The sequence below is a fragment of the Homalodisca vitripennis genome, chromosome 8 (assembly GCF_021130785.1).
Source record: "Homalodisca vitripennis isolate AUS2020 chromosome 8, UT_GWSS_2.1, whole genome shotgun sequence".
Lineage (NCBI taxonomy): Eukaryota > Metazoa > Arthropoda > Insecta > Hemiptera > Cicadellidae > Homalodisca > Homalodisca vitripennis.
In genome coordinates this window covers 15,494,520-15,516,149 of record NC_060214.1, presented here as the reverse complement: position 1 = coordinate 15,516,149, position 21,630 = coordinate 15,494,520, and the positions used below count along the sequence as shown (strand labels likewise).

The following is a 21,630-nucleotide window of genomic DNA, read 5'->3' as shown; positions in this document are numbered from 1 at the left end:
AGTTTTCAGCTGTTGTAGACAGGTGGGCCTTTCCCGGGCAATGTTCTTGTCCTGATTTAGCCTCATGTTTAGGCTGGGTTCCCAAAGAAATTATTTTGTACTCTTCTATGTACCGGTTGAAAAACTCCTGAACACTTTCCCCTTCCTCTCGGATCTTGGCCCAGACTGGTGGAGATCTTGGAAAGCCGAGAAGCGACTTTATTTGCGTGTTTTGGCCCAACTGAGGATATACTGGGTGTGTTAAGAATCAAGAATCAAGAAGATTTATTGTCGTTAAATACACACAGGTACAATAGACATTGTCAGACAATATAAATATATATAATCTATTAAAGTTCTATGGTGGTTATAACACAGTAATAAGTAATGTTTTTCTGTAGTAAGTTTATACATAAGTGGTTTACTTTCTAAAACTATATTAAAAAAATTGCATAATAAATATTCACCAGTGCTAAAATTCAAATACTTACAAATAGGAAACACAAATGAATAATTTATCACAAAATTTACATTGAAAAATGAATATAACAAATTAAAATAGTTTGACTAGAATGCTGAGCTTAAATTAAAAGATTTCAAACTGGTACAATTAAAACTAACATATAAACAGTACAAATTAAAACAACATTTATAGTTAAAAAGATGTATCAGACCATTTAAAACAGACTATCAGAAAATTATGGTACTTGTATCACAGACTAAGAATTCATCCACAGAGTAAAAAGGTGCAACCTTAAACCAATTCTTAAGAACTGTTTTAAATTTATTTAGACTCGTTGTCCATGCACTATCAGGTAATTTATTAAACAACTGCACCTCCATAAAGCAGTGACTTTTTTTAAATTTTTCAAGTCTTACTGGTATTAAATTTAACATATATTTAGCTCTTGTATTATAATTATGGATGTCTTGACGCACCTCATATTTGTCTAGATTTTCTTTAACTCTCATTAAGCAACAATATATATACATAGATGGTACTGTCATTATGGAGAACTCTTTGAAAATCGGGCGACAAGATTCCCTACCCTTCACATTCTTAATCAATCTTAGAGCTTGCTTTTGCCACAAAAAAACTCTTTGGGCTCCACTACTATTACCCCAAAGAAGTATTCCATATAACAAGAGTGAGTGAAAAAAGGCAAAATATGATGTTATTAACATTTCTCTACTTACACATAAACTTAATTTACGTAATAAGTATGTTACCCTAGATAGCTTTGTACATAGACTACTTGTATGAGTATCCCAACTAAGCCTGTCATCCAAATGTACCCCTAACAGTTTAACTGATTTACTTCCACTTGTTTCAGCAGTTCTTAAACTGAAATAAATATTCTCTGTTTTACTATTGTTTACATTTAAGAAATTTGCTCTAAACCAATCACAAGCTACCCTCATTGCATTACCTTGCACCAAGTCTAAGCTAATCAGGTCTTTACCAGAATTGAGTAAAGTTGTATCATCCGCATATAAAACGGACATACAGGGTACACTAAAAGCAAAATCATTTATAGCTACAATAAACAAAAAAGGCCCCAGGACCGAGCCCTGAGGGACACCCATTTGAACTAATTTGAGCTTTGATACGTCAGAACCTTGAGCTACCATTTGCTTCCTATTACTTAGATAAGAGGTCATTAAATTCAATTCTTTACCCTGTATACCGTAACAATGAAGTTTTTTTAAAAGCAGATCATGAGATATACTATCGAAAGCTTTCGACAAGTCAATTAAAATAGCTGATAACATATCTTTACATTCAAAACTTCTTAAGATTTTTTCAACAACTGATTCAACTGCTTTGATAGTGTTTTTACCAGGTAAAAAACCAAACTGCTCCTTACTTAGTAGTTCTCCCTCAGCAAAGTAATTGTACAGTTGGTCTTTTATACAGCACTCAAAGACCTTACTAAATATAGGAACTAATGATATCGGGCGATAGTTAGAGGGGCACAATTTATCTCCTTTCTTAAAAATAGGTACAACTTTGACAACTTTAAGAGTATCTGGAAAAACACTCTGCTCAAGCATCATGTTAAAAAGAAGTGTTAAGGGCTCTAGAATAATATCTATTATTTCCTTGACTACTTTGTTGGAGAAACCATAAACATCTTCACTTTGTGATGAACTCAATTTAGAAACATACTTGAGCACATCTTTTGAAGGAATCTGCTTCCAGTGGAAAACGTTATTCTCAATATTCATGTCAGATATATACCTATTTAAAAACTGGATGGCAGCTATATTACAGTTACTCGCTACATTATTTACATTTGATATTGTTACAGAGTTAATAAAATAGTCATTAAAAATTTCTGAATCAATTTTTGTTTCCTGATTTGCAGGTCTTAAATTAGCTTCTAATCTAATAACATTCCAAGCAGCTTTACACTTATTTTTAGAACTAAGAATATAATTTTCATGAGATTCTAACTTGGCTTGTTTTATTTTTACTTTATAACATCTTTTAGCATTTAAATATGCATCTTTATATAAATTTTCTTCAGCAAGACCTTTATTATTCTTATAGCAATCATACAAATACATAACATAATCTCTATATGACCTCAGCTCAGGTGTAAACCACTTATTCTTACATATATTTTTATTTAAATCTACTTTTATTTTCTTTATCATGCAGCATTCTTCAAAAGAAGTTGTCAAAAAGTTAATAAAATCATTAAAAGCTAAATCAACTGTATAGTATGTTTTTAAGAAATTCCAGTCAACCGCACTTAGCACCATTCTAAAGTTTCTTATTGCTTTGGGAGTTAAGTCCCTCATTCGCTTGAAATATGTTTGTTTGTTTGGATCATTACCCATAAAGTCGTGGAAGACTGCTAAAATACCAGAGTGATCAGAGATATGAGGCTCGATGATCTGACATTCTATATCATTTTTAAACATATTGGTAACAATGTTATCAAGACAAGCTACATTTCTTGTAGGTTCATGATTTAAACAGTATAAATTTAAAGAGCGTAATGTATTGAGAAAGTTTGTAGTATTTAAATCATCTTTTAAAATATCAATGTTAAAATCTCCTGAAATAATAATATGTCTGGAAGGGTACTTTTTGTACAGGAAACCAACACAACTATCTAAAGAGGACAGAAAGCAAGCGAGGTCTAAACCTGGTGTGCGATATATTGTTGCTACAATAATGTTGGTCTTACTCAATAAAACTGCAGTTACTTCAAACACAGTATCAATACAAAATTTTTCCAAATCAATAGGTTGGTAATCCAATCCATTTTTTACAAAAATACTACACCCTCCTCTAGTTAATGGCGGTTTTCTACAATAAATATTTGCAAGACTATACCCTTGAGGAACAAAAAGCTGACTTTCTTCTATGACTAGCCAGTGTTCATTTAGTGTTAAAATACTACAATTTAGTGATTCTAATAAAAGTTCTAACATTTCAATTTTCTTCCTAATTGACTGAACATTTAGATGGAAAACATTGAAAAATTTGCATTTATTATCAACATATGCTACTTTAACGGATCTAGAATTATTGATGTGGAGTTTCCCGACACTGTGGCTGCCTCTTCTTCACCCGATGCTGTTGTCTCCTCCTGTAGCTGCGGCTCGGTATCCCTCTGCACACCATCCGGGTTGGTTGGACTCTGGCTCCGGGAAGCTTCAGCAGTGTCACAAAAAGTCTTAGCTGCCTCACGAATTTTGTCTGCAAGCCACAGTTTTCCCTTATGATTGAAATGCAGACCGTGGCGAGTATGAAGTTTTCTGTCAGCATCATGTACATTCACCAACTTGACATTATTATACTGATCACTTATTTCTTGTAGAATACCATTAGTCCTCTTAACTTCTTCATTGACACATGACCATTGCACTAAATCATATCGATGTGGAATATTTAATAGTATTATATTTTGATTTGAATGTTCTTCAAGTGTGTCTTTGATTATATTTATTGCTTCATTTGCCTCATTCCTTGAGACGTCATTAGTACCACAAAACACCACCAAAATGTCTTTTTCGTCCAGTTTTTCCCCTTGAATGTTTATTGGATTAAGAATTTGCTTGGCTCTACCACTGGGGGCTACAAAACCTACTGTTTGATGTGTCTTAATCAATTTATTTAAGTTCCAAGTCAAATCACGTCCATGGCTGTCGGCACACAACAAAATCTTATGATGAGCCTTGCAGGATTCATTTATTATTGCAGTGGAGGGATGTGAAGGGCTGTTATCAATTATTATTTGAGGCTGTAGAGGGATTGGGATCTCAGGAGATGTTGGCCTAGTCAGTATTGTTTTTCTAGTTTTATTGTTTTTACTACAATTTTTATTGAGGATAGATTTAGGAGTATTTACATCAACAGGCGATAAAACCCCAAATTGATTACTGCACTGTACCTGAAAAGCTGTGTTATCTTGTTGGATAGGCTTTTTAGAAATTCTTCTGTTATTACATTGGGCATCCTGAAAAACTGGAAAACAGTGCATACACCTTGAATTTTGGGCTTTTAATTCAGTCAAATTATTCTCTAACGTCCTTTTGTCTTGTTCTAACACTGTGATGACAGTATTCAAGTTCACAATTTCCTGTTTACAAGAATTCAGCTCCTGAATAATAATTTGCGTTTGAAAATTTGGAGATTTTATTACAGTATTTTGAGGAGAGTCTAGGGCAGAGTCTTTATTGATCAGGGTAGCAGTGTTTTTTCCCTGTTCTAATTGTGTTATAAGTTCTTCCCTTAGCTGTTTTTTCCATTTTTAATTTTCTTTCAAGAGATTTTATTGTTACACATCCATTTCATTTGCCTTATCACTATGAGTTTTTAATATTATTTTCATTTCTTCTTCTATTTGTTGAATTTTATCCTCCAACTGTAGTTCATATGTAGACTTTTGATTTTTTACTTCGTGCAACTCCTGCTTCAAGTTTTCATTTTCTTGGAGGATGGCACTACCTAATTCCGTAGCCAATGAAAGGGAAAGATTAAAATCATCATCTTCATTTTTATTATTCATATTAGAACCATTCAGTTCAGCTTCACTGCACAATGGACACAACCATACCCCTATCTCTTCATCTGTCATATTTTTAATTGTTGAATATGTCAAACCAATACATTTAAAATGAATCCATTTTTTACAAGTACCAGTGCAAAATATGGCTGCACTTTTTGCATACCTGCCACACACTCTACAGTCATTTACACAACTTTGATCCATTACAGACACTAAACACTGTACACAAATAATAAAATAATAAAAAATGAACACACAAGTCAAGTTAGTCCTGTTAAAACAATTTAACAAATAAATATGTTATTGTCAAATAAACTCTATTTCTTTTGTCAATCCAATAAAATACAAATAAAAACTCTAAAAAAAATTATCACAGTAAAATTTATAAAGCAAAAATATTTGCCTGCAGTTGGATTTGAACTTGTAACCTCCAGGTTAACAGTCAGAGACGTTATCCACTGAACTACTGTGATGGATAGGAGGGAATGTTTATCAGTTGTAGATAAGGTATTCAATCAAACAGACAAACTTGATTTAAACATGTCACAGCAAACAGGCAATATAACTCAATTTCACGTTCAAACTATAAAATAATAATCCATTTGCAACTATTAGTCTGAAAGATAATAAAAGTTTTTTATTGTAACTTTTAGCTTGTTACTTTAGAAAAACAATTAATATTGTGAAATACATTTAAATGTTTGTTCGAAAAACATAATATAGGTTATAATGTCCATGCAATTTTCTTGATCAGAGATATATGAAATACTTAAAAATCAACTGATACCTATTATTCCAGTGCTTTAAATATAGAAAACACTCACTTATTTAACATCCAAAGAACACTTTTGAAAGACTTTTACATTAAACAATGATTTAAACTAGTTGCTCACAACTTGCCACACTCTTCCATGCTCTCTTGCAGACGACTCTCCAGTACTGGAGGGGATGTTAACTTCCAGTACTGGAGGGGTTGGCACCTCCGCTGAGTATACTTGCGCTTTACTTTTGGCAACCTGCAGTGACACGCTGAACATATTATCCCTCCTCATTTTGTTAGCGTTTGTGTTTGTAAATGAGGTAGTGGGGTTTGTTAAAATGTTTTTTGAATTTTTCAGTTTTTTAGTCGGAGTTTGTCTGACTCTCCCTGTTTGTAATGATTTCAGTTTTTTTGTTGGAGTTTGACTGACTCTCCCGGTCAAGTCCTCATTGGGGTTTTTAGTACGATCTTGTACTAAGTGGTGTGGGATAGTTTCTCCACTGCTTCGGAATTTATCAGTCTCAGATTTGGCCAGGCACAATAAATCTAAAATTTTAGAATGCTCCTGAAGTGATTTCATCTGCTGTTCCAGTGTGTCTTGCCGGATGCTTAGTTGTGCGATTTGTGTGAGGAGTACTGGAGAGTTGTTTGGTGTTTCAGATGTCGTAGGATAAGTTTGGGTTCCTGAGTTTTTTTTAACTAAACTGCTTTTGGTGTTTTTATAGATAATGTTTTGGTTTTCATTTTTTAATTGTTCTATGGTTTCCTTTAACTGTAATATATCATTTTCATATTTGCAGATATATTTTTCTTTATCTTGGTCTTGTTCCTCAAAAAGTGCTTCTAATTGTATACGCAATTCCTTCTCTTTAGACAATTTAATTTCCAGCTGTTTTATAGTGTCTATAAGGGATGCAGTTCTACTTAAAAGCTTTTCATTCTCTTTCTCTAGTTTCTCAATTTGCATTTCGTATCTAGTTTGGCCAATTTGGATAGAGTCCATTATTTGTTTAGCCAAGTGAGAGTTTTTCAAAGTCATTTCATGTAGGTCTTGCTTCAATTTATAGTTTTCGGAAAGGAGTACGTTGCCAGCCTCCGCAGCAAGAGAGAGAGATGTTTCCAGGTCAGAGTCGTTGCTGTTTTGTATTTTTGTTTGGATGTCGTTTATAGTTGGCTGACATACTTGTGCCTCTGTCTGCTGTGTAACCTCAAGTTCCTGGTTGGAGTCATGGAGAACACTGCATGGGTCGTCACATTTATTCCTGGAGTAAGATTGCTCTGCCTCCACTAATGCTTGATTTATTAATTTGTTTTTAAAGTTATCTGTCTTTGGTTGACCAAAATTTGTTTTATATTCAAGGTAGGGGTACAAATCAGCTTGTTTGATTTCCGCTGATTTATGGTCACCAAAAAAAGTTACTCTGTATTTGTTTTTATTTTTTCCAAGATTTATCTCAGTAATAACAGCTGGCCAATGCGGACAACCCCTGAGTTTTAGAAATTGTAAGTTCTACACGAAGAATAAAAATAGGTTTTCAACAAATTTTACTGACATTTTAATAAAAGAAATTTTGAATTTTGTGGACATTCCTAAACACAATACTTTCAAAATTGAACATTCTGTTTATTACATGGCTTATAAAGTGATTAATACAATTTTAAAATTCAACATAAATTTTGAAATAAGCCAACCATGCCTTACGAAAATTAAAGAAGTATATTAATGTACAAAACCTATTGTTCTGTTAACAATATATTTTGTGGATGATGGCTTAATTCTAATCACTTATTTTGAGAAGATTTAATTTAATTGACTTTACCTCCATGGTACATTCTTGGATTTATATTCCTGTTTCGTATAAATTATGTAAGCTAAAATTAGCACTGGTTGAATTTATAGCCAGCCATTATTAGCAAGTAATATTGAGTATTAACACAATGACAATTCCCAATGTAGTGTTTTGTATCAAATAAGAAATATAATTTGATTGATTGATTGGTTGATCGATTGAACCAATCGTCACATCATTTTTTAGCATTACTATGTTAAAATATTTTTTTTAGTAATAAAATGACTTCATCAAGTCCAAAATAGGACAAAATTATATGATCTCAACATATATCCCAAATAAAGTCTAATAAAAAAGTTCGAAGAACTAGTTTGAATTTCAAGCACCATTACTGTTTCGCCCGAACGAAAGGTAAGTTTCATGTAAATATGTAATGGGCAATAATTGTTTTATTGATTGATTCTAAGCATCACATTACATCATAGCCTTGTAATGCTTTGTGAAAACTAAAACTACATTAAAATACTTAAAATAAAGATTAACACTAAATAAATAAAAATTTTTTTAAATCTAGGATAGCTATATGTAAAAAGAGGAAATAATGCATTTAAAACTATAAATCATAATAAGGGCGGTATATTTTATACTTTATACTATTGACACTTGGTTTTTATTACAAAATACAATGCAAAAAAGATTTTAAAACATATAAAATAAACACAATAAATAAAACAACAATTTAAATATATAGGTCTTTTAATTACATTAAGGATAAGACATTTTGCCTATTCATTTTGAATTTTGAGTTTAGCTCCAGTTCACCTTCCTTTTATTGCAGCGTCTGATATCTGACGCTGTCTCAGACTTGACTCCTGGAATCTGGAGTCATGTAGGCCTACATCTGAAGAGATCCAAAGAAAGTCGACAACGAAGAAGCTCAAAACAATTCATTTACATTGTTTCTACATCAGAGACACCTATAAATAGGTGAAGTGGTACTCTCATTGCCTGATCAGGTGCATAATTAAGTGTACTTTGATGTGATAGACACGATCTCTAAGCACGGTGGAGCAACAGAGTTTTCTACACATAACGTACCTATGGTAGGAAGGTTTGATTCTGCAATAAAAGGAAGGTGAACTGGAGCTAAACTCAAAATTCAATTGAATTAATATTCTACATATTCTGTTAAAGTACAAAATACCCTTTGCTCTCGCCACTGCCATATTTTTTCTGAAATTAATTGTCTGTATGTCTTGGAGATACATAGGTAACTTTATACACTTTTGTCCTCGTGTACTGAGGCAAACTTTCACAAAACATTAGCCAACACTGTACTGGTTTCATGTGTTTAATGTCTTGTGTAATGCCTATGGTCTGTCTGTCTCTACATGAATAGTTGAGTCAAGTAATAAATCAAAGTATAAAAAGATATTATAGATAAAATGGCAAAATCTAGTCATAATGTGAATGTTATTCTACATGTAAAAGAATACAAGGATATTTCTAAAAAGGTTTGTGCTGCTGATAAGAAAATGTATAACTGTAAATATATAAGTGATCCAGAAAACAAAAGTAAAGCTCTGTGTAATGTGGTTAAGTCAGAGTTTACGTAGTAATGTCATTAAAAAACGTGACTGTACAAAACTTAAAATAAAAAACAAAATTTGTAATGATACCATGCAAATAACCCATCATCTCAGTGCAATGTTTGTAAACACACTCATAATTTAAGCCATCCTTCAGATAAATTTATCTTTTCAGCTTTTAAGTAATGTTATTTGTAGTAAAACAAGTCCCATTTGTATTTGAGTCTGTTAGTGCACAAGATTTATATGGTATCATAATAAGTCTGAGGAACACAGACTGCAGCATGGGTTAAGATCCCAGTGTAAATACTTAAAGTGGTTGCATTTTATACTTCACAACCTTTAGCTTTAGTTATCAACAAGTCATTTCTATCTAGTCAATTTCGTGCACAACTAAAATATGCAGATGTAACACCATTTTTCAAAAAAGGAGAAAGGCACGATCCCAACAATTGCAGTTTTTATTTTCCTCGGCATATCAAAGGTTTTTGAAAAATGCACATAAACAACTATGTAAATGTCAAGAACATAATCTTGGATTTCGCTCAAGCTGCTTTTGAAATGGTTTAACATGTCCTAGGGGCCTTGGATAGGTCAGAGGATACTGCTGGCATTTTCTGTGACCTGTAAGGTCTTTGACTGTGTAAATCACTCATTACTTGTAAGAAAACTAAAATTGTATGGTATTTCAGATAACTCATTAGCACTTGCTGATAGAAAGCAAAGACCAACACTCAACAATAATGGTATTAAACATATATCATCATTGGCAAATAAACGTAGCGGTGTCCCTCAAGGGTCAATTTTAGACCCTTTGTTATTCATTATTTTTTATAAATTATCTGCCATATGATGATAAGCATGATCTGGTATTATATGCTGAAAATATACCATCCCTAGTAAAATATAATCTAGGGCTGGATATAAAATTAGGAATTGTTAATGAACCTTTGGAAAAAATGGTTTACATATAATGGTCTTGAATTAAATAGTGATAAGATTCAAATTGTAAAATTTCAGACAGTTCAAAATAAGGACTTGTCAAGGTTCACAATAGATTTCAAGAACACATCTCTGACTTCTATAGAGTATAGTAAACTTTTAGTGTCGGTTATAGACAAAACTTTATTCTGGAAACCATACATTGATAATTAACTAAAAGACTAAGCTCAGCTCGCTATCAAATGTACATTTTAGAGAGTTGGTTGATCTTAAGACTAGAATTATGGTTTATTATTCTTGTTTGTAGTCATTAGCAGAACTAATTCAAATCTGAGTAAGTAGTTCTTTTATTCTTTTTGTTTTTAAAATTCAAAAGAGATATGTAAGAACCATGTTGCTTTTAAATAAAACTTCTTATAAAGAATTTTTTAGGAATTTAGACATTTTAACAATACCATCACTGTATATTAATACTTATTTAATTTTTATTCATAGTCAATTAAATTCAGAACATATAAATCACCATAATTACAGTTATAACATTTGTTTTAAAAATAAACAGAAGGTTCCCGTGCACAAGTATACATTATTTAAAAGTTCACCAAGCTATATGGGAACTAAATTTTATAATAAACTTCCTGTTCATATTAAGAAGCTGAAAAAGTCTTAGTTTTAAGAATGCTATAAATATTTATTGAAAAGCAATGCTTATTAAAGAATAACTGAATTCTTATAGGGAAATATGTAGCTCATATAACCTAGTTTTACATTTGTGACTATCAAAAGTTGTTTGTATAATATTTTATATGTAACTTGTTTGTTTGTTGAAATTGTATATATATATATATATATATATATATATATATATATATATATATTATTATATGTATTATTCATAACACTATTGTAAAGTAATAATGTATAATATTTTATATATCTTTCCATAAATATCATTGACGAGCAACCTGTTCACATAACATTGATAGTTATAAAATTGTGTGAATGCCATGTTGCAATGAATGCTTCAAGACAAAGTTCTTGCGTCTTGATTCTTGAATATGTCAAGTTATTTAAAGTTTTGTCTTAGAATGGTATAAAACAAAAAATACCAGTGATTTCCGTAAAATTGGGATGTTAATTCATGCAACTCAGAAACCGGACGTATGTGATTTAAATGCTGCCTATAAATTAGTCACAGACGATGCAATGAATAGAATAGTGGTGTAAATGCCTTTTATCTATTTATTAAAAAAAAAAAACATGATTGCAACAATTTATAAAAAGTGTTAAAATGTTAACAAAGAAAAGCAATGTATTACACTTGAATGTCTTCAAAGCAATATGAACATATTGATCAAATGTTGCTTTAAAGATAACATTTTTATCAGTAATACCAATGCGATAACAGTAAAAGAAATACGTGTTTAAAGTTAATATATTGTGTAACACTGTGCTGGTAATGTTCCATTAGTAATGTATTTGAAATAAATAATAAAGTTGAAGAATACAATTCAATAAATTGACAGACATTCACCATGCGATGAATGGAACCAAGTGTACATGTGCTTTCAATGCCTTTTATCTTAATGAACAATATACTGCTTGTGTGTATGTGTAATTAAAGAATAGCAGACAGGTTGATTCCGCACATTCGTGTCAGTCCACGAGACGCTATCTACAGTTCTACTGCTGATAACAGTGCTATTTACACTTAACAGTTTGTTGATAATGATGGTAAAATAAACACTCCAATAAACAATACCAAATTGCTACCACGAGCACTTCGTTAGGACAGGATTTGTCTCACAAAATACACGTTTGTGTTTTTACTATTATAACAATATGGCTGGCAAAGGCGATAATGAGGTGTTCAGTTTGTGATTTTTGGTTTGATAACCGTGCCAAATGTAGTCAATTTACATTTTCACTAACACTAATGTACTAAGAATTCTATGAGAATGTTATAACTAATAGGAACACTAAGCTGATACATTAGAATTGTATGTGAATGTTAGAACTAATTGGATCTCTCCGCTTATACATAAGAACTCTATGAGAATGTTAGAACTAATTATTGGAACACTCTGCTTATACATGAGAATGATATAACTGATATCAACACTAAGCTGATAAATGAGAATTCTACGAGAATGTTAGAACTAATTGGAACTCTCCACTTATACATAAGAATTCTATGAGAATGTTAGAAACTAATTATTGGAACACTCTGCTTAATACATGAGAATTCTATGAGAATGTAATAACTAATTCAAACACTAAGCTGATACATGAGAATTCTATGAGAATGTTATAACTAATTGGAACACTGAGCTGATACATGAGAATTCTATGAGAATGTTATAACTAATTGGAACACTGAGCTGATACATGAGAATTCTATGAGAATGATATAACTAAATGGAACACTGAGCTGATACATGAGAATTCTATGAGAATTATATAACTAATTGGAACACTGAGCTGATACATGAGAATTCTATGAGAATGATATAACTAATTGGAACACTGAGCTGATACATGAGAATTCTATGAGAATGGTATAACTAATTGGAACACTGAGCTGATACATGAGAATTTTATGAGAATGGTATAACTAATTGGAACACTGAGCTGATACATGAGAATTCTATGAGAATGGTATAACTAATTGGAACACTGAGCTGATACATGAGAATTCTATGAGAATGGTATAACTAATTGGAACACTGAGCTGATACATGAGAATTCTATGAGAATGATATAACTAATTGGAACACTGAGCTGATACATGAGAATTCTATGAGAATTATATAACTAATTGGAACACTGAGCTGATACATGAGAATTCTATGAGAATGATATAACTAATTGGAACACTGAGCTGATACATGAGAATTCTATGAGAATGATATAACTAATTGGAACACTGAGCTGATACATGAGAATTCTATGAGAATGGTATAACTAATTGGAACACTGAACTGATACATGAGAATTCTATGAGAATGGTATAACTAATTGGAACACTGAGCTGATACATGAGAATTCTATGAGAATTATATAACTAAATGGAACACTGAGCTGATACATGAGAATTCTATGAGAATGATATAACTAAATGGAACACTGAGCTGATACATGAGAATTCTATGAGAATTATATAACTAAATGGAACACTGAGCTGATACATGAGAATTCTATGAGAATTATATAACTAATTGGAACACTGAGCTGATACATGAGAATTCTATGAGAATGATATAACTAAATGGAACACTGAGCTGATACATGAGAATTCTATGAGAATTATATAACTAATAGGAACACTAAGCTAATACATGAGATTCAATTGCCAATGGCAAGTCTCAACTAATATTAACATGCTACTCTCTCTGTCTTGTACAACATTAAAATTAATGGCTTGAGTAATTGTTTTAAAATGTAATGTATAATGTCTGTATGCAGATGGAGTTTTTATAACGACAAGTAAATAATGTTTAGTAACAAAATACGTTTGGTGAAATTAAAATTAAAATTAGTTCAAACAACTATTAACAAGAATTGGAAAACCCAAAACAATTAATTAATTACATGAACTGAAATAGTTTTTATCTTATCTCGTGTGTAAAACACAATAAACTACATTAACTAGTATTGCAACATTCATGACCATTTTCTGAGAAATCTGATAAAAAAATTACTATTGGTAGTCATAAAATATTTGAGTATTTCCTAGTGCAAAATCACAACTTTAAGTTCCATGATCCGTATGACACACACAATGAGTTGTGTTCCTATTGTCCAAATTTGTATCATAATTAGAATTAAGTAAAAAGTAAATTAATTATGTTTAATACATTAGGCGATACACAAGAAGTCCATACATTTTTGTCGTTTATAGAAAACTTAAAACAGTTACACTGTTATATACTAAGACTTTACAATAAATAGAGGTTTTAAATCAATTAATTCAGAGTATTTAAAAATAAAGTTTTATGTTGGTTTTTGGAAAATTCCTTTTTATAGTCTAGAAGAACGAATTATTAGTTAAATAAGCTTAATAAATAAAATTATATTAAGCAGAAGAAAACTATATTTTTATTTTTAAATTTGTGAACTAAGAAAAAATTTAAACAATTTTATAACAAAATTTATGATTATCAATAAAACCAAAATTTAACATGAAATCAACTTTGAAATTACAGAGCTAGGAAAATTCTTATTTAAATTTGTGAACTATACAAAAAAACCTAATAACCACAATATAATATTTTATGTGAAATAAAATAATATTTTGTTATAAAATTGTATAATTTTTCTAATGTGTGTAAATACATCTAATGTTGTAGTTGAAGAATGGTTTTATATTTCTCTAAGATTCGGATTTCAATTCCTGTATTTTTTTTCAAACTTTTATGATGTACCGACTTGACATGAAAACTGTAACCATGACTTGTAAATAATTAGTAAAAAACTTTACTGCAATAAAATATTATTATTAAGCTATATAATGATAAAGAGTATTCTTAATACTTGTTTGCATCAACTAGGGGATTAACAGTTAATTATAGATAACCACTTACAAAAAGAAATCAACATTTATAGTTATATTCCTTTTAAAATTATGTGCTTTTTGATCCTTCAATAACTTTCTTTAATTTATTGTACAAGATTTCTCTATCGTAATATTTTAAGTAAGAACTCTAACCAATGACTTACTTTCTTTATCACAGTCTACTTTTCCCATGACGACTTGACCAGCGTTGGGGAACTCCTCCGCAACCTTGTCTGCAGCCTCATCGAATATTGGCGCCAACAGGTTGCTGAACCGGCACCAGTCTGCATAGAAGTTGATGAATACTAACTCATTTGAAGCTGAAACAGAGAATCAATTTTTAAATTCACAGTTAGTCAGTGAGTTTTAGGCTTATGAGTATCATCGGTAAGAGTCACTTGGGAACAAAAAATGGTTTGGAATCATTCCATCTATCTTTTAATAACCAAAAATAATTTTAAATGTAAGCACAGTAAAATGTTTCTACGCTTGCAATAATTGTAAATTGAAATTTATATTTAATTTTCCCAAGTTTTAGAACTCTGTGTCTTCCAATTAATTTCACATTTTAGACCTTAAACATATAAAAGGACAAATCTATGTACAAAGGACCTCACCACAACCAAAAATAAATAATGCCATCCATATGTTACAGTAAAGGATCCGATGAGAGAAGAACAATGAACCAAAACTCAATGTGGTTTTTAAGGTTGAAAAACTTTTAGAAGGATTTTTGAGTAAGTTCACAATCAGTACTAAATACGTTAGGCCACAATAAAATTCTAAAAATGCATATCAAAGATTAATTTCGGCCAATACGTCCACTAACACAGACTATATTTTGGCAAATGTTGTGTCTAGTTAAAACATTAAATTATAGAATTCAAATGCTCGTTAGATGGCAGATTACTTAAGTCTATAAGAAACTAATGTTTTGGTTGAGGGTTTTATTATTTTCAACATGTTAGTTAAATGGATTAGTGACACCCAGAGGAAAGATTCTTGCGATAAAAATTACAACAATCCCCCTCCCCTCCCCAAATTTGAGCTCACTGTTTACAGGGCAAAATGCAGATATTCAAAGCAAAGAAATGGTTGCATAAAAGTATGTGCATGTTCCTCAAGATTATGATGTTTTTACATCTTTTCACATCAGATGAGTCATGAGAAGGAGGTGGACATTGAGTGCTAAGGTCTCCAGAGGTGACAATTATCTATAATTCTATAAAACAAAGCCCACACTAAATCTGAGAAAATGCAATGCTGTTGAGAACAGGTCTCGCAAAATTGCGACGAAAACGAGAAAGTCAGGTTACAGCGATATAAATATTCATATCACATTTAATTTCATATACATATGTATAATATTAGATAGACACTGTGCCCGCCATCAGTCAACAAACTGTCAGGTTGGAAAACGTTTGCCTACTCTCGGATGAAAAAAAATAGATACCCGAGTTTGAATGTTAACCACAAACTAACTAATATAGCTAAAATTATGGGAGTTACATTGAACTTAAGCTTGTTTATTTCTGCATCCAGACGTATAAATGTAAAATGTGAAATTTGAAGTTTGAAATGTAAAATGTGAAATGCAAAATGTGAAATTTGAAACGTGAAATTTTGAATGTGAAATTTGAATTGTGAAATGGAAAATGTGAAATGTAAAATAGAACATGGATAATGTAAAATAAACTATGTAAAACTTGAAATGTGAAATTTGAAATATAAAATGTGAAATATGAAATGTGAAATATAAAATGTGAAATGTAAAATCTAACAGAAAATTAAAAATGTAAGATATAGAATGAAAAATGTAAAATAAAAAATTTGAAATGTGAAATTTGCAATGTGAAATGTAAAATGTAAAATAGAAACATGGAAAATGAAATATGTAAAAATAGGGGGATTTTCCCTCCTCTTAATAAGGGGGTTCTTTGATAAGGTTCAAGTAATTAATTGGTAATTATTGATGTTATAAAGCAAATTATTTAGAAACAATAACCATGTTTTGTGACAATGAAAAAAGGTACCAGTTTTGGCGCTTTACTACTAAATTGCAATTTGGAACATTAAAAATTATTCATTGTTAAAATTGCCATTGGAGGTCCAAAGTTCGTATGAAAAAGCTGATGGATGGTAAAAGGGTCCAATATGTTAAAAACAATATAATTTACTATTGCTTCCTTTTGCACTTAAGGGTGCGAGTGGACCGCGCACTATCGTTGCAACATCGCCCTCGACGGTCTGGCGCGGTTTGCGCGTGCCAAGCAGGCGCCAGCCACAGCAAATGAAAAAGATCTGTTTAATTAAGTTAAAGTGGTGTTAAAACTATAGTTTTAATTTGTGTTTACAAAAATAAATTGCCTTTAAAACAAAAATAATGACTATAAGCTGAATAATGTGCCCAATGCAGATTTTATAACCAAACCTGCTGAGAATGAAAGTTACAATGGTTTACAAACAACTGGTTCGACAACAACTTTTATCCATATCATTATAAAATTACAATCTCTAAGTTAGTACAATTGTACATATCTTGTAATAAAACTTTGGTCTTAATAGGATTGCAAGTTTTCCTGTTTATGAATGTTCAAAATTGTAGTCTGGTTGAAAAGCACCAAAACAGGTAAAAAGTTTTTGTTCTTACCGAAATAAAACTTAAATTTAATGTTTGTAAACAATTTGATTTATTTCTAGACGCAGAAATAAACAAGCTACAATTTAATTTGACTTCCGTGATTTTCATTCAACTAGTTAGTTTGTGGCCAACATTCAAACAAGGTTATCTGTACTTTTCGATACGAGAGTAGTATACAACTAACGCCTATATTGTTGCTATAAAAGCGGTTCTGTTACTGATACTACAGTGCCGTGGCTGACACAACCAAAAACGCATATTGTACACTTCTAAACATCTTGTCTTGGCGTCTGTAACTTAGTGCTGGAGATTTGAGGTTATGTTACAGTCAGATTTTATTTTTAAATGTCAGATATTCGTGAAAGGTTAGGCATAACACATCTAAAGAATTTTTAATGATGTCTGTTGAAGTTACTAATAGAAAGATCCATTTCAATGAGGATTAAACATGAAATAATTAACCTTATTAACTAAAATACAGACTTTATAAACAAGATTATTATGGAATATAATCTAACCACACTAACAATTTGCGTGGTTAGATAAACTACAATAGACAAGGAAAGGTCTGAAAATAATCAGTCTTATCTGATAAGGACTTGATGTGCAGATCACTACGATAATATTGAAAGTATCTTACTACATTTATCTAAGATTACATCTTAAAGAAAAATACATTAACTAACGTACATAAATAAATTACATACAGCAAAAATACATAAGAGCATAACTTAATCAATTCAAACTGTTGTCAATCTTATTTTTACTTACTAGTCAATGTTGAAATATACATAAAATATAAAATGAACATTGGTGTTTACAAAACAAAGATTGAGAAAGATAATGTTGGTAGAGCCTAATTAGTTTTTTTAAAGATAAACTGATGTTAAAAGTAACTTGTTTTGTAAAAAAATAACCATACTATTTCATTTTATTTTGTATTTTAAATTGAGAAAAGATTTTGTTTGTTTATATATTTTTACAGTAAATTAAAAATTGTATTTTCTAACTACTACTGTTTTTAATAAAAGCTCAAAACAAAATCTGTTTAATGAGGTTTTAAATATTTTAACAGCAGTATATTTATTGATATAAATATTGGTTTTGGAGGGTAAAGTATTGTAGAACTGCAGACTGTTTTTGATAAGTATTATTGTAATCTTGATGTCATACCAATACTATTAATAAGTGCTAAAAGGTAAACATTTTTGCTGAAAAGTCTGAAGAGCTTGTAGAATTTTCGCTACAAAAATTTCCGGTAAATATTAAGATCAGCGACTACCGCTCCGAACGCCGTAAGGTTTTTTCGTACTAACACAGGTTTAACGTAATTTCACCGAAAAAAATAGTCACGATTATCGCTAACATATAAAAACCACGTTTTACGGCAGTACAATGTTGGCAATTACAAAACACATAAATAACAAGATTTTCGACTATTCAAACTAAAAACAATGGCCGACCATGGACGTTTTGATGAATTGACAGTAGCCACGTGACAAACAGGAAGGTTTCCGATTGGCCGGACGGGTCACGTGACCTATAGGACGGCTTTCGATTGACCCGACAGACGTACACAAACAAACCCACATGGACAAGGAATAATTAGTAAAGTTATTGACATGGCTTGCGATGGTTCTTGTCAAACGCTAAAAAGACCCTAGCTTGCCTATTCAAAATTCAGATCACGCGATGCTTGCCCGCTGCGCAGCGCTTCGCGCTGCTTGGCTCTTTTAGAAAAAAATTAACTCGAGCTTGCAAAGTCCAAGCCCAGATCACGCATGACTGCTTACACACACAACACTCAGACAGAACTAACGCAGGTTTCATTACAGGCAAAAGATAAGCGGCGCGCGTTTATTACTGATAAGATAAGACGAGTTTATACTAGAAATTAGTACATTGGACTACTACCCTACGAACTAATAACACCAAAAAAAACGAATAAATGCATTGTCAGTCAGGTTTTCAAATTTTATTTTTTCCAAAATCTTTTTGGGGGGGGGGAGTAAACGGCTACGGCAATAATCGGGACTACTTTTTTCGGTGAAATTACGTGCCCTACGAACTAATAGGCCCTAACACCAAAAAAACGAATAAATGCACTGTCCAGTCAGGTTTTTTTTTAATTTTATTTTTTCCAAACATTTTTTTGAGGGGGGGGGGAGTAAACGGCTACGGCGATAATCGGGACTAATTTATTTTCGGTGAAATTATATGTTAACACTGTGTTAGAATGCAAAAAATTACGGCGATCGGAGCGGTAGTCGCTGAGCTTAAGATTTACCAAATTTCCATCTCAGCTTAAACCCTGATGGAATGTTATATTTTAAGAATCATGAAGATAAATATAACATTCGTTTACTATAATATAAATTAATACTAAAATGGTTTACAAGCATTTTAGTATTTAAGTAGACATCAACTTACATGAGAACAGACAGCAAATAAATTATACTGGAGTATATCCTGCAGTGAATCGGAATACAAATATTGAGGTAGCGGACATTTTTCAATAGAATATAGAAAAGGTTCATGTAAAATTCCACATCAATACTTTCCAGGTTTAGGAATGATGTGCAAACACTTTCAATTTTTTTGTTATTTGTCAAATTTCATGTTGAATACACCAATTTCAGTTAAGAACCAACTGTTATTCTTATTCAATTAATTATTATTACTGATTGTACATACCTAAGGTTGCATCTACAGTGGCAATGCGTTAGAGAAACGGCTCCACTGTTTTTGGGGGTGGGGGGGGGGGGGGGTGGGGGGGGGGGGGGGTGGGGGGGGGGGGGGGTGGGGGGGGGGGGGGGTGGGGGGGGGGGGGGGTGGGGGGGGGGGGGGCCAAAAATCAAATGGCAATCAAATATAAAAAAATTGATGAATAATAAAACGATAATGAATAATAAATAATACACAATAGTTTCTTATAAAATAACATTAATTAATAAAAGGTTTACATTTTAACATTTCATATAAATATCTCTTAGTTAACAAACTGTTTCATAAATAGACCTTATATTTTATATATTTTTTATTTTTTTATATTGCCTTTGCAATTGAATAACACATCTTTGGCCTACATAAATGTTAAAGTAATTAAAAAATCTATTAAATAAAATAGAAGAGTGTATCAGTACTATCTATTCTTATATTTGTAACACAATTTAGTTTTGTCCTATTTACACTTTTGCCATATAGACAAATTAAGGTACAATTTAGTTGTATAGTGGCTTTTTAATTCATATCAAACATAATTTCACTAGCAGACATTGATGACAATTTGTGATATACTTAAAAAGTATAAAATTATACCAAGCATATGCTAAAACACCTCTTTCACTTTTAAAGATTTATATTTTTGATTAAAATAAATTAAAACAACATACTTTTTGGCTCTTACAATGTTTTGAATCTAAGAATTAAAGAACTTTTTCTGGTTGTAAATGACAATCCAGAATCGTTTTACTCTACAGAATTTAAAACCCAGAAGCCTTTGATGATGTTGGACTCTTCGGAGAACTTTAATTTTTTGATATATCTGTACACATACAGAAGTGGTAGGCCACTTCAGATCTTGCCTTTACGCTGAGCCATGTCATCTTCAGTCATCTTCTTTTTGGGTCTGGAAAATAAATAATCATGAAATACACAAAATATAACTGAAGATGAAACACATCAAACAACAGATCCAACAGAGCAAGATAGACCTTAATTACTGATAATGCGTGGTGTTCCTTTTGGGTCTAATACTGGGAACAGTGATCTTTATTCTGCTAAACTGATGACCTTCCAATCTACATTCATCACTGGACTCATGCTCAACTATGTGTTAGATTTTACTGAAATAAAATAACAGTAAAAAAACTTAAATAAAATGACTCAACCACAAAATTATTGCTTCATTAAATTTGATGTGTGTAGTTTTCCAGATTATTTTTCCATTCAATCCACAAACTAATGGTACTGAATTGATTCTGTTCTGAAAAAATCTTCTTGTTTTCATAAAAATCTTATGCGTTTTCATCATGTATCATTGAAAGTTCAAACAATATAATGCCTATTTAATGTTTTTTTTTTGTAAAGAATCAAGATTTACGTATCCGGAAAGATTTTTGGGGGCGTGAAGACGACTGAAATTCTCCCATAATGGATAGAAAGTAAGAAAGTGCAGTCAACCGCTCATTCCCCACTTTTGTTTCCTTATAAAGTTCTTGACCCGTTTTAAACATTAAAGAACAATCTTTCAGCATTACATATCAGTAATACTGAATTATTTAAATAATAATAATTGTTGTTAAAAAAGTAATTGAAAAAATTGAGAAATATTGGATGTAAGGCAAA

The 21,630-nt window shown here is 31.3% G+C and overlaps 1 protein-coding gene across 1 annotated transcript in view; it reads right to left on the bottom strand.

Annotated features, from left to right (window-relative positions):
* Positions 1–20,039, bottom strand: part of LOC124368029 (endoplasmic reticulum resident protein 44-like) — a gene marked incomplete at its 5' end in the record, with an annotated part of 55,529 nt that extends 35,490 nt beyond the window's left edge. Inside the window, 3 exon segments of the mRNA XM_046825301.1 lie at positions 14,807–14,962; positions 19,978–19,999; positions 20,001–20,039. Of these exon segments, the coding sequence (XP_046681257.1) occupies positions 14,807–14,962; positions 19,978–19,999; positions 20,001–20,039 (217 nt within the window).
* Positions 20,040–21,630: the final 1,591 nt, after the last annotated feature.